The sequence below is a fragment of the Lepidochelys kempii genome, chromosome 2 (genome assembly GCF_965140285.1).
Source record: "Lepidochelys kempii isolate rLepKem1 chromosome 2, rLepKem1.hap1, whole genome shotgun sequence".
Taxonomy (NCBI): Eukaryota; Metazoa; Chordata; order Testudines; family Cheloniidae; genus Lepidochelys; species Lepidochelys kempii.
Genome location: NC_136381.1, coordinates 16862821 through 16875225, shown reverse-complemented (window position 1 = coordinate 16875225; position 12405 = coordinate 16862821). Strand labels below are relative to the sequence as shown.

The 12405-nt window shown below is 44.8% G+C and overlaps 1 protein-coding gene across 6 annotated transcripts in view; it reads right to left on the bottom strand.

Annotated features, from left to right (window-relative positions):
* Positions 1 to 12405, bottom strand: part of LOC140906347 (uncharacterized) — an 85883-nt gene that overhangs the window by 54288 nt on the left and 19190 nt on the right. For 5 of the 6 annotated variants that reach the window (XM_073330099.2, XM_073330100.2, XM_073330101.2 and 2 more), the window contains exons 12-14: positions 11364 to 11438; positions 10790 to 10861; positions 10463 to 10534 (exon numbers count right to left, since the gene is read on the bottom strand). In XM_073330099.2, coding sequence (XP_073186200.2) covers positions 10463 to 10534; positions 10790 to 10861; positions 11364 to 11438 — 219 coding nt within the window. The remainder of the gene's footprint in view (positions 1 to 10462; positions 10535 to 10789; positions 10862 to 11363; positions 11439 to 12405) is intronic. The other variant, XM_073330103.2, reaches the window with a different exon arrangement.

Here is a 12405-nt window from a genome sequence, read left to right as displayed (position 1 = left end):
GAATGAAAAGCAGCTGGGAACTCTACCTCTCGTGATGGTTGCCCTACTTCTTCAAGCTCAAATTTAAAAAAAAAGAGTAACTCAACAGCTGTGCCCTGCTACTTTGGGGGCGCCAGCCCTGTAATTTCAAAGCAAACTGCATACTTACCAGAGGTTCTTTCCCCTGTATCGGACTCGCCTGTGCTCAACTGTTAGGACTGGCTGGACTGCGGTAGAGTCAAAAACATGTCCTGGGTTGCTGCACAGCTGGATCCCCACGTCTCCTGATTCCCCATATCCCTCTTCCTCTTCACTGTTCAGAAAAAGCCTCTGACTCAGACTTCTTGGAAGTATCCACAGTGTTGTTGGGGTTGGTCCCCGCAAGAGAATGGCTTGTAGCTCTTTGTAAAAGCAGCAGGTCTGTGGCTCAGCACCAGATTGATTGATGGTCTCCCTGGCTTTCTGGTTTGCCTGCCACTGCTCCTTGGCTTTCACACGGCACTGCCGCTGATCCCTAGTGTAGGCCTTCTCCTGCATGCCCCAAGCAATCCGCTCGTTGATATCCAGGTGTCCAAGGCTGGATCAGCACGGGACCTGAACAGCCTCTTCTCACCACAAGCAATCCAATATTTCCTGCCTACTCCAGCCAGAAGCGTGTCTGCAGTGTGTAGCCAGCATGGTCAGCTGGGCCATTCAACTCAACAATGGAGAGTTGCCGGGTGTGCTCACCAAGTGGGGAACCAGGACAAGGAATTTCAAAAACATGTGGGCTTTAAAGGGGCAGGGCAGCTTCCTGTCTAGGCAGCAGAGTTCACAACCGTAACCAGTGGGGTCAATGTGGGGGATTGTGGGACAGCTCCTGGAGGCCAGTAACAGTGGACGTAAGTAACGCAGCATCTACATTATCACTGCGTCAACCTAACTCCATCAGCCCTGGCTCTCTGCCACTCAGGTGTTAAGTTGGCGTAGCGGGACACTTACATCGACAGGAGCCGAGTTTAAGTGTAGACACATCCACAGCCAGGTCGACCTAACCGTGTAGTATAGACCAGGTGAGAGAGTACTATTAAAATAAGAAAAGCGCAAGTACAGAGTACAGTGCCCAGGCATTTGGGAAAACCCACAAAAATGGCTGAGAGCACAGAGCACTGGCTCCAGACTCCCATAAAGGCAAAAACCAAATGAACACAATATACTAAGATGTACTTAGAAAGTTAACATGTGATCGTGCCTGACTAAAGAAAATTGGATGTTTGCAGGAGCAGCTGCACGACACACATGCAGACGCCCACATTTAGAGAAGGGCTCGTTGTGAGTCAATAACCAGCCGGCTGAAGACAGTATGAGTTGGTATGCACAAGAGCTTTCCTAAATCAGAAATATCATTGTTAGACTGCCAAGTAAATCTGAACCAAGGTTTTGTTTCCAAGTCTCTGCATGAAAAGCCCAGGGGTTGCTGAAAAAAAGCAACCCCCTCTACCTTCACGGAGCACACTGCTTAGGAGACATTTGCGTGGGGAATGCAACGTGGCAATTCGATCTCTCAGGCAGCTCCATTAGCACAAAAGGGCCACAAGGAAGCAGTGTTTGCCTTAAAAAAGTGATTGCAGCCCAACTGTGGAGTCTTCATGTTGCTGCCCCTATTTTGACCAAGCAGTTATCACAGGAAGTTCTGTCTTATTCAGATTTATTAAAAACCCATTTCAAACTACTACGATTTCCTTTGACAATGTCAAAACATTGTGTTTTATTTTTCCATATGCTTCCAATTAATCTACCACAAAGTCTTCCTCAAAGTGTCCCTCTCCTACGGAACTGTATTGGTACCTATTTATCCGCACCACAGAGCTATTCATATTCAATTTCTTATGTGCTCAAACCCACCCATGGGTCTTCATAAGAGAACCCCTCAGTTAGTGTTTATGGAAATAGTTACAAAGAACATCCCCACATTAACTGGACATTTCCCACTCATTCACCTCATTTCCCATCTCCTTCCCAAATGACGGATACAGGAATTTTACTGCATACCTTTGCTTTCTAATGCTGTATACAGAGTGTATCGGATAGCTCCTAATTATACAGCAGTTGTCAAACTTCATTACACCGTAACCCCCCCTTCTGACAACAAAAATTATTACATGACCCCAGGAGGTGGGACTGAAGCCTGGCCCCACTGTCCCAGGTGTGGGAGCCAAAGCCCACAGACTTCAGCCCAGGGTAGGGGGGGCCTGTAACCTGAGCCCCGCCACCCAGGGCTGAAGCCAAAGCCTGAGCCCTTGGGTTTCAGCTTCAGCCCAGGACAGTGGGGCTCTGGCTTCCATTTCAGACCCAGGCCCCAGCAAGTCTAATGCCTGCCCTGGCGACCCCATTAAAAAGAGGTTGTGACCCACCCTGGAGGCCTGACCCAGAGTTTGAGAACCGCTGAGCAGAACGGTATGACAAGATCCCCAGCCTGGAAGTCTAAACTAGGCAAATTCAGATGAGAACTAAGGTGCAAATTTTTAAGCGAGGTTAATTAAATATTGGAACAAATTGGGTATTACTGTGCTGGATTCTCTGTCACCTGAAGGCTTGAAATCAAGACCGGCTGTCTATATAAAGAGATGCTATTGCTCAAACAGAGGGTGTGAGGTTGATGCAGCAATTACTGGGTGAGGTGCTTTGCCTGTGCCATGGAGGAGGTCAGGCTAGATGATCATAATGGTCCCTTCTTGCCTTAAACTTCTTCCTTCTAGAGTCTAATCTAATCCTCTTTTTTAATATTCCAAACCAGTCTATACTTTACTCTATAATCCATGTCAATCATGTGTGCCTTGTACATTTCAATACAGGGGTAAACCCTGTCCCACCCAGGTGATGAGATGATACTCACACCAATCAGAACTCTTTAGCCACAACATCCAAATGCCATTCTAGAAAGTGAAAAGAACAGGAGGACTTGTGGCACCTTAGAGACTAACCAATTTATTTGATCATAAGCTTTCGTGAGCTACAGCTCACTTCATCGGATGCATCGGATGAAGTGAGCTGTAGCTCACGAAAGCTTTAGAGACTAACCAATTTATTTGAGCATAAGCTTTCGTGAGCTACAGCTCACTTCATCCGATGCATCCGATGAAGTGAGCTGTAGCTCACGAAAGCTTATGATCAAATAAATTGGTTAGTCTCTAAGGTGCCACAAGTCCTCCTGTTCTTTTTGCGAATACAGACTAACACGGCTGCTACTCTGAATCCTGTCATTCTAGAAGTGCAATCATGCATGCTAGTGTGAAGTTATGGCATAGAAGCAGCTCTGCTTAAGGGCTGGAAGCACTTGGCCCTTGACCAGACTCTCACACTACACCTGAGACCTACCTCTAGGGCTTGATCCTATGTAGCTCTCCTATGTAGAGCTCCCTCAGCCCCCACAAGCCAAGCTGAGCAAGACCAGGCCTATACCATATGACATCTGGTCCCACACAACCTGGAGCACGACTGGATTATACTGACTATACGGTCAGGAAGGTCTCATGGATAAGACATTGGACTAGCACTCAAGAAACCTGGCATCATTTCCCAGATCCACCACAGACCTCTGTGTGAAATTAGGCAAGACCCATAATCTACTTTGTGCCTCGGTTTCCCATCTATAAAATGGGGTCATACTTTTTTAACCTCACAGGATTGTGGTGAGAATAAATACATTAAAACCTGTTTCAGAGTGGCAGCCATGTTAGTCTGTATTCACATAAAAGAAAAGGAGGACTTGTGGCACCTTACAGACGAACAAATTTATTTGAGCATAAGCTTTCGTGAGCTACAGCTCACTTCATCCGATGCATCCGATGAAGTGAGCTGTAGCTCACGAAAGCTTATGCTCAAATAAATTGGTTAGTCTCTAAGGTGCCACAAGTACTCCTTCTCTTATTAAAACCTGTGAGACACTCAGACATTCTGGTAATGGAGGACCAGATAAGCATCTTAGCTAGAGGGACTATATTTGGCATACTCCTGGAATCCTGCATCCTTGTCATGTCTCCTCAAGCACAGCATTTCTCTCACACCATTTTAGTTTCATACCTATTAGATTGGTCAGAAAATATATGTGTTAACTGGCAGCAAGAGTAAACGTACACTATTCCGTTCAAATGCTGCCTTGCCTGGAGCACAGTTTGCAGTGTGGCTTTGATTGCAGAATGATACATTAGCATTAAGAGAGGAGAGTATGAATGTCACGTCTCCGAAAGGCAGTTGAAGAACATTAATTTGGTGTGATTCGCTCGGCAGCTAGGGCACTCTCCAGTTTGAAAACCAAAGTGATACTCAATGTCGGTAAAGGAATAATCTGCTCCTGTACAGGTTCCCTCCCTCCGCTGTGTGTTTGCCAATGCATCTTGTCTTCCCTGTGTCTGTCTTTTAGACTGGAAGCTCCTAGGGGCAGGCTCTGTCTCTATTTTAGTGTCTTGTGTAGGGCAGAACATTTTGTTAATGCTGAACAAATACATTATTATTAACAACACTTTGCAAGGAATCCAGCCTAATTCTGAGAGGTAGAACCCATTGAACACACTAGAGATACTATGGAAAATCAAAACACGATAGGCAGCAATAGTTTCAACAAGTCATTAGACATAATCCCACCTCCTTCATACCCTCCCTTACCCCCTTTGACGTGGCTTGGCCCCCAAGGGGTGCCAGAAGAGAGCAGTCCCTGCCCTCAGGAGAGCACAGGAAATGGGACTGCAGCCAGACTTTGCCTGGGGCAGGATATGAGGAGACAGGCTTTTTGCATCTTTCCTCCTGTGTGCAGATAAGTCAGGAGTAAGCCAATATATGACCTTTCACATCCATACAGGCATTCAAATAGCATAGGGATGGTGAGGAGTGCTGCCGAAATTCCTAGATTGGTATCATAAATCAATGTCCACAGAGTAAACTGCCAGCTTATTGATACACGTTAAGTGTTCACTCCTGCAACAGGATAATGTCATGGAGACCCCTACAGAATCCCACTGACTTCAGTGGGGCTCTGCATGGACAAAGGGGTCTATGCTCAGAAATTCAATTGCAGGATGGTGATAGAAGCAATTCCACCTTGATGTGGTCCTTAGTCTATTTGCAGTCATTCCATCTATGAAAAGTAGGCATGCCAAATAATAGATAGGACATCCACAAATATTTCTATGTCCTGTCTTGTTCCAGACTAAATCTAAAGTGCAAAGACTTAATGATAGTCCCTCTCCTAAGATTAAACCACATTATAGATTTATAACATCACATTAATGCAGACAAAGTCTATGGCTAATTCAGTGGTTGATTTATGGAGCTGGGATTCTGGCTACCTATGAACATTAGTTAATACTCAAGGTGCCTGATCCTGAATCAGTGAAGCCAATGCATGTTCTTCTCTGATGACAGCGGGATTAGATCCTCTGTGCACAGGGAAATCATCCCAGCTGTCTCCAGGCAGTGCCAGTGAATGTGGGCAGGCATGTGCAGAATGTGGCTGGGCTTAACTGAGATGAATTACTGTAAGAGCTGTGTGTACAGGAGGGTCTATCCAGCATTGCTCAGGGTGATGGATCTGGGTCCTAAATCAAGTCTAATAATGATCTGGAGAAAGGGTTAAACAGTGAGGTAGCATATTTTGCAGAAGATGCATTACACAAGTATGTACAATAATGACGATCTAGAGAAGGTATATCCTGTTGTCCTGTTCTCATAACACAACAACAGGGGGACATTCAATTAAATTAAAAGGTGACAAATTCAAAACTGATCAAAGGAAATACTTTTCCACACAATGTATGGACAGTGAAACTCATTGCCACAGGATGACTTTGAAGCCAAGAATTTAACAAGAATCAAGCCGCAAATGACCATTCATATGGTCAAGAATATCCACAAGAATAAGGAATGTTTACAAAAAATTTGGAAGGGATATTAAACCTCAGACTTCAGGGTTTAAACTAAGCTCTAATTATTAGGGATTAGGATGAGATCTTCATTGGGGCAGATTACCCACATCTGCCTACTATGGGGCTTCTTCCCATTTCCTCTGAAGCATCTGGTGCTGGTCACTGTCAGAAACAAGCTAGTAGGCTAGACCGAAAGGAAGGCTCAGTGGCTGAGGTGCTAGCCTCAGAGTTGGGAGACCCGCGTTCCATTCCCAGCTTCACCAGAGACTTCCTGTATGACCACGAGCATGTCAGCTGGCTTCTGTGTGCATCAGCGGCACAACCCTGCTACATGGAGGTGTTCTGAGGGAAAAATACGTGAATGACTGTGAGGTGCTCAAATACTGTGGTAATGGGGGTCAAACAAGACCATGGGTCTGATGCACTATGGCAATTCCTATGGATGCTGGGGATTCTCATCTGTGGAATGACTCCTGTCTGCAAAAAGCCTCTTTGGATTCCATTTACAGAAAGTGGCTTTAAGAAACTCTTGAGCTTTCATGTGCCTGATGCCCCATTCCCACCACTTATTTCACTTCTGTATGCTGGGCTGGGTGTTCTTCACCCTATGGTGCCCTCCCACACAATAAAATTACATTTATCATCAGGAGCCGTGGAACAGCTGCTTTAACTCTTCAGGCCCAGCAGCGCTCGGCGGTTAACATTGCCCTTCAAAACAGACAAGGTCTGCCTCAAAGCAGAAACACTGTCACCACACCTGACAGTACGGCTTTTCTCTGGGAACATAGAAATCATTTCATTTTGACCACATGAAGTAGCCTCATGGGCTCCACCGAATTTCCTTTCTCAGGAGCAGTTTATAACTGAAGAACAAAAAACAAAGCGGAGCAAAAGAGGACATGGAGAGTTCAGAGTCTGGCTCATTGAGTGCTTTGAAATATAAAAGACATGGGATAAATTTGCATCACATCACCCTAACCGGCTTTAATTAGCAGACAGGATGAGTGAATTTCATGTAATGGAAAAACAGTCCACATATTAACCTAGGGGCGGGAAGTATGAAAGCACACTCAGCCCATCATTCTTGGCTTTTGACCATGGCAATTCAGGAATGGAGCAGCTATCCGCAGGGAACAACAGGAGGTTGCCTGTGGGCGAGCACCGGGCAAAGAGGACCAGCATGACAGGGTAGGTCACAACGAGGAGTATTCGGCTGCTGGAGACCAAGGGGAGAAAGACTAGTAGGAAGCCAGCGAGTGGGGTGGTGGCCCCACTGGGCATAGAGAGGAATCAGAGTAGGGTGGGCAGATTGAATGTGGGCAGGGTCCAGTGGGAAGCAGAGATACATGTCAGGAGGAGAGGTGGATGTGTGCTTTGTGGTGGGAGTCTTCAGACTGGGAGATGTGTTGCCTGATTGGGAGAAGGTCCATGTCGGTCATTATGGGCTATTTTCAAAAATGAGAATGAGAATTAAATGAGTATGAATAATGAAAAGAGAAGTAACTTTTCTGGAATTTGATGGTAACTAGGCAGGAAATTGGTGTGAATCCAGTGGGAGAGGGAAAAAAACATTCAAAATCTATTAAGCACGAGCAAAACATCTGCAGCCATTCCATCTTGTGCCAGGACCAGGTCATATGGCACCAAGCTAAATAGGGATGTGTCAGCAGTTGGTCAGGAGACTAACTTGGTGCTGTGGTACGTGGTCTGATGATTCAGTAGATCACATTCTTTTCTCTGCATTACTGACTAGCCAAAGGTGCTAGCACCAATCTGGGGGCACGATGCTGCACTGCTTTACGATGAACAGTAGAATCAAGGTCTTGAATACTCATGGTCATCAAATATCCCAGGGCTCTGTCTGAATGAACCACTGTGGTCCTGGCTAGATATTAACTGGAGAATTTGCATGCTGCTTAATTAAATACCTTCCACTGTTCCAGTCACACATGCTTTTCTTTTTCACACCCTGTCCTACACTGTTGTGCAGTATTGCTGTGCACTGTTAAATAGCTTTCATGTTCCACCCGAGAGGTGGCTGAAGTGAGCCCTTTGAAAAGGCACTCTGGGGTGCTCCAGCTTGAAAGTCACATTATAAAAACAAGTATCATTAGAGAACTGAGTTCAATGGCTGCTCTCAAAAGATAGCTCATATGAGTCAAATAAAGTGAGATTAAGGCTCAGTTTTTCAAAGCTGCCTGGAGGACTTGGATGCCAAATTCCCATTAACTTTGGTGGCTTAAGTGGCTCTGAAAATGTTTAGCCTAAATCAACATGCAATCTTAAAATGAGGTATTCACATTCCAGACCAGGCGACAGACAGTGAAGGAATTAAGATCAAGTGAAAATCAAGATTAAAACCCCCGAAACCACCAAATTCCACTCTTCTGTCATAGGAGGCACCCCCATGGGTCAAGATAAGATGTATCTAAATACGTGAGTCCTTCTCCAGCCCAAACCTCAATAACCCTTTGAGTTTTGCTAGTCACTGACTGCAGCTGGGGAAACCATCTTTACAGTTTGGTTTCCCTTAGCTTCTGTATGGCTCACCGCAGACAGGAGACTCAAGTAGGAGTGCTAGCTATACATACTGAGGCCTAAATGTGGAACCAGCAGGGACAAGAACTGCAGCAGGGCATGAAGCTTCAAGATGCAGAGTTAATTTCCTCTGGCCTTGTTTTCATCTCCTGTATTTCTTCCATGAATAATTTGGAACAAAGGCAGGGATAAGCCAGAAATAAAACCCATGATCCAATCACCCCCGAACGTAGAGAGAGCTCAAATTCAGCTCTGAATTTCTCAGCTTGGGGCTGGCTCTAAAATGAACCAGATAAAACCCCAGACAAAGCCTCACTCCTGAACTTGGAGAAAGTGTGGATCCACACACCCCTGCCTAGATAGTTGCATGGTAGGAAGACAGGATGGGGTTTGGAATGTGGGTTAATTGAAATGGAATGGGATGTTGGCTTAAGTCTTTATGTTTGTTATGAGTTTATGTTACTATTCTAAGGGCTTGTCTACATTACCTGCTGGATCAACGGGCTGCAATCAATCCAGCGGGGGTTGATTTATCACATTTAGTTTAGATGCGATAAATCGACCGCTGAGCGCTCTCCTGTCAACTCCGGTACTCCACCAGGGCGAGAAGCGCAGGTGGAGTTGATGGGAGAGTGTCAGCCATTGACTTACTGCAGTGAAGACACCGCGGTAAGCGATCTAAGTATGTCTACCTCAGCTACGTTATTCACGTAGCTGAAGTTGCGTAACTTAGATTGTTTTCCCCCTTAGTGTAGACCAGGCCTAAGAGTCATACCCATGCATCACACTCTTACTGAAGTCAATGGGAGTTATGCTTAAAAAAGGATGGCAAGATGTGGCCATAGTTGCTTTTTCTTTTCCACTTCAACAGTCACACTCAACATGTTTCTTTCTATCTTAAGCATACGGTATAATGGACAGAGCTGTCCTCACCAAGAGCACAAATGTTTATTTATTTCCTATGATAAGCACTGGCAAAAATCTGTCAGATTTCTTATATTTCTGGCTGCTGTTGTGTTTAGAAGCAGAAGTTTCCTTCTGCTCCCTGAATCACGTTTAAGGCTTTAACTTGACTTGCTATGCAGATTTAGCGTAAGTCTACTTCTAAGCTATTATGCTTTCCAATTGTCAACTCTGGACTAGATGACTTGGGGCTAATTTCCAAAAGAGCTCAGGGCCAGATGTTCATGGGTTCAGCACCCACAGTTGGGCCCAGATTTTTCAAGAGAGCTCCTTCTAGGCATCTAAATAGGGCCCAGATTTTCAAAAGTACTTAGCACCTATTGTGATACTTGGGACCTGAGCTACATACCAAGCCTGCACCTAATCTTGTGAAAACCTAGCCCCTGACAGGCATCCTTGATTTGCCGATATTTACATCACCAAAGGAGGTTAGCCACATCCTGAGGCTTAGGGACTGCTGGACTGGTAAACAGTCTTGATTTTCTTTCTCTAGATTACATGTTGTGTGTAAAGAAACAGGGATTGACTTTTATTAGTAAGAGTATTTGAAGCATGCTATTTTCTTTTGGATAAGGGAGTTTTCAGATTCTCCCCAAAGTTAAAACCAACACATGTAACACATCAGTGTTTCTCAAACTTTTGTAGTACTGGTGACCCCTTTCATATAGCAAGCCTCTGAGTGTGACCCCCCTTATAAATTAAAAACACTTGTTTATATATTTAACACCATTATAAATGCTGGAGGCAAAGCGGGGTTTAGGGTGGAGACTGACAGCTCGCAACCTCCCATGTAATAACCTCATGACCCCCTGAGGGGTCCTGACCACCCGTTTGAGAACCCCTGACATAGGTGAATGCCTTTTTTGTAACATGTTTTGTATATTAGCATTATATGACTCACAAATGGAACCAAAGTGAAAGTGGCCCATTTTATATATGGGAGCGCACAAATATATGTAACCTCAAAATATGACATACTGTCACATATTTAAAACACATCTGTCCTTTTCACATGGGAAAATCTGAGCAAGTGTATTTTGTGAGTACCTCCATTTTTTGCTGCTCAGAGAGCAGGTACTTACTGGAAGCTGTATGCAGTTTTGGTAACACTTCAGGCTTGAATACAGGGGTAGACAACAATAATGAAGGCAGATCTGTTATAAATGAAGGAAGGAAAAGAATACAACAGGCCTTGGCATTTTAATAGAAACATATGGCAGGTTCAGTAAAGGATCAGTAGACCACATAAAATTACACATTTGACAAATCATCTGTTTATATATGTGTATATGTATAAGCCCACATACAGGGACAAATTCATTAATTCCTCCGTCATAAATGTACCTGGCAGCATTCTTTACTGGTTATCTCAGAACAACCTCATTCTTGTACATAGGAAATAAACTTACCCGACTCTGTTTGGATAGATACTTTGGTTACTTCAGGAGAAGCTGGCTGTGTCCAGAATGGATACATTTCAGCTATGGGAACAAAACCAAACATATTTCAATAGTTATTATTTCTTTCTTGTATAATGCCAACAGCATGCTTGGTGCGCTATAGACAGATAAAGACACAGGACTCCTGTCCCCCTTGAATTAGACAGCATATAAAATATGGGGAGATGATGAAGGGTGAAGTTCAACATGCATATTGTTAGTCCCAAGGTTTTGGCAGGTCATGAACTAGTTGTGAGTAGACAAGGATTTACAATACGCCCCCCTGGCATAATTCAAATGGCTGGGAGCATGTCAGAGAGGGTATTCCAGGCATACAAGGCGCCGTGGCAGCAGGCCCAGGCATGAGAAGAACACGGCTGCTACTCTGAAACCTGTCAGAAAGTGGGCTGATAGCTAAGTGGTGCGCATGGAGTGAAGAAGGCAGAAGAAAGAGTCAGGAGCATGGAGGCCTTTGGGTAAGTAGCTGCGGAAGGCAGTCCCAATAATTGTATGTAGCTCCCCTACAATGATGAAATCTCCTCACTAGAAAGAGGAAGAGGTTTCAGCAAATCCTGCCTTTGTTCAGCAGAGACAGAAGGCATTGGTGAAGATGTACCCACTGCAGAAAAAAAGAACGTATATTAAATTGTCCAGCCAGATTTCGGAGCTAATTCAATACGAGTCACATAATATGTGTTTATGGGAAAGAATCATGGACTAGATTTTCAAAAACATCTAGTGATTTTTGCATGTTCCACTTGAGACTAGAGCTGCATGGAGAAAGGCCATTCCATTTCGTGGAGGCACTTTATATTTCAAAATTAGTTTTTGTTCCAATTTGGAAGGAAAACCAAAATTTAGAATTTCTCTGTGAAAGGGAATGGTGCCCCAGCTCCAGGGCAGTCCACCAGGGGGCCTTTGAAGCTCTGGGGCTCCGGTTCATGGGGAGCCCGCATGGTGGGCTGCCCCAGAGCCCCTGACCTTGGAAGCCCACTGTCCCCAATTGGGCTGGAAGCCACAGTGCTTAGGAGCCATGGCTTCCAGGATCTTGGTTCCCCATTAGCCCCCCAGGAGGGCTGGCAAAGAGCAGGAAGGGAAAACTGACAGGAAACCAGGTATGTGTGTGCCAATTCTGCTACAATTTAATCAAAATCAAACCATCTCCATGAAAATTCACTCGTCACTTTTGAAAATCATGGCCCAAGCTCTTTCCTCATCTGACTTGAAATGTTTCAACTTTGACATATATGGAAGCAAAAAGTTACATGTACTGGATGCTGATGATGTTTGTGGGAGCTTTGATCTCAGGGTGGGCAAACTGTGCCCTTTTATGTCCACACTAGCTCTCATTTGGCCTTTTGAGTTACCATGAACCTGACTTGCTTCTCTTCCCTTCTTATGCTCAGATTTTCGGGTAGAGGCTGGGGTGTTTGATGTCTGGAGGGTCAGAAGAAGAGTTTCTATTGTTCTTTGCACCCCTATGACACTATCTGAGCTGGCTGCTCCCTGAAAATGATGGGGATAGGCCAGGGCTGATGTAATTTGTTGAATGCGAGGACTTTTCTCAAGACGGCAGCAAGCTCAAG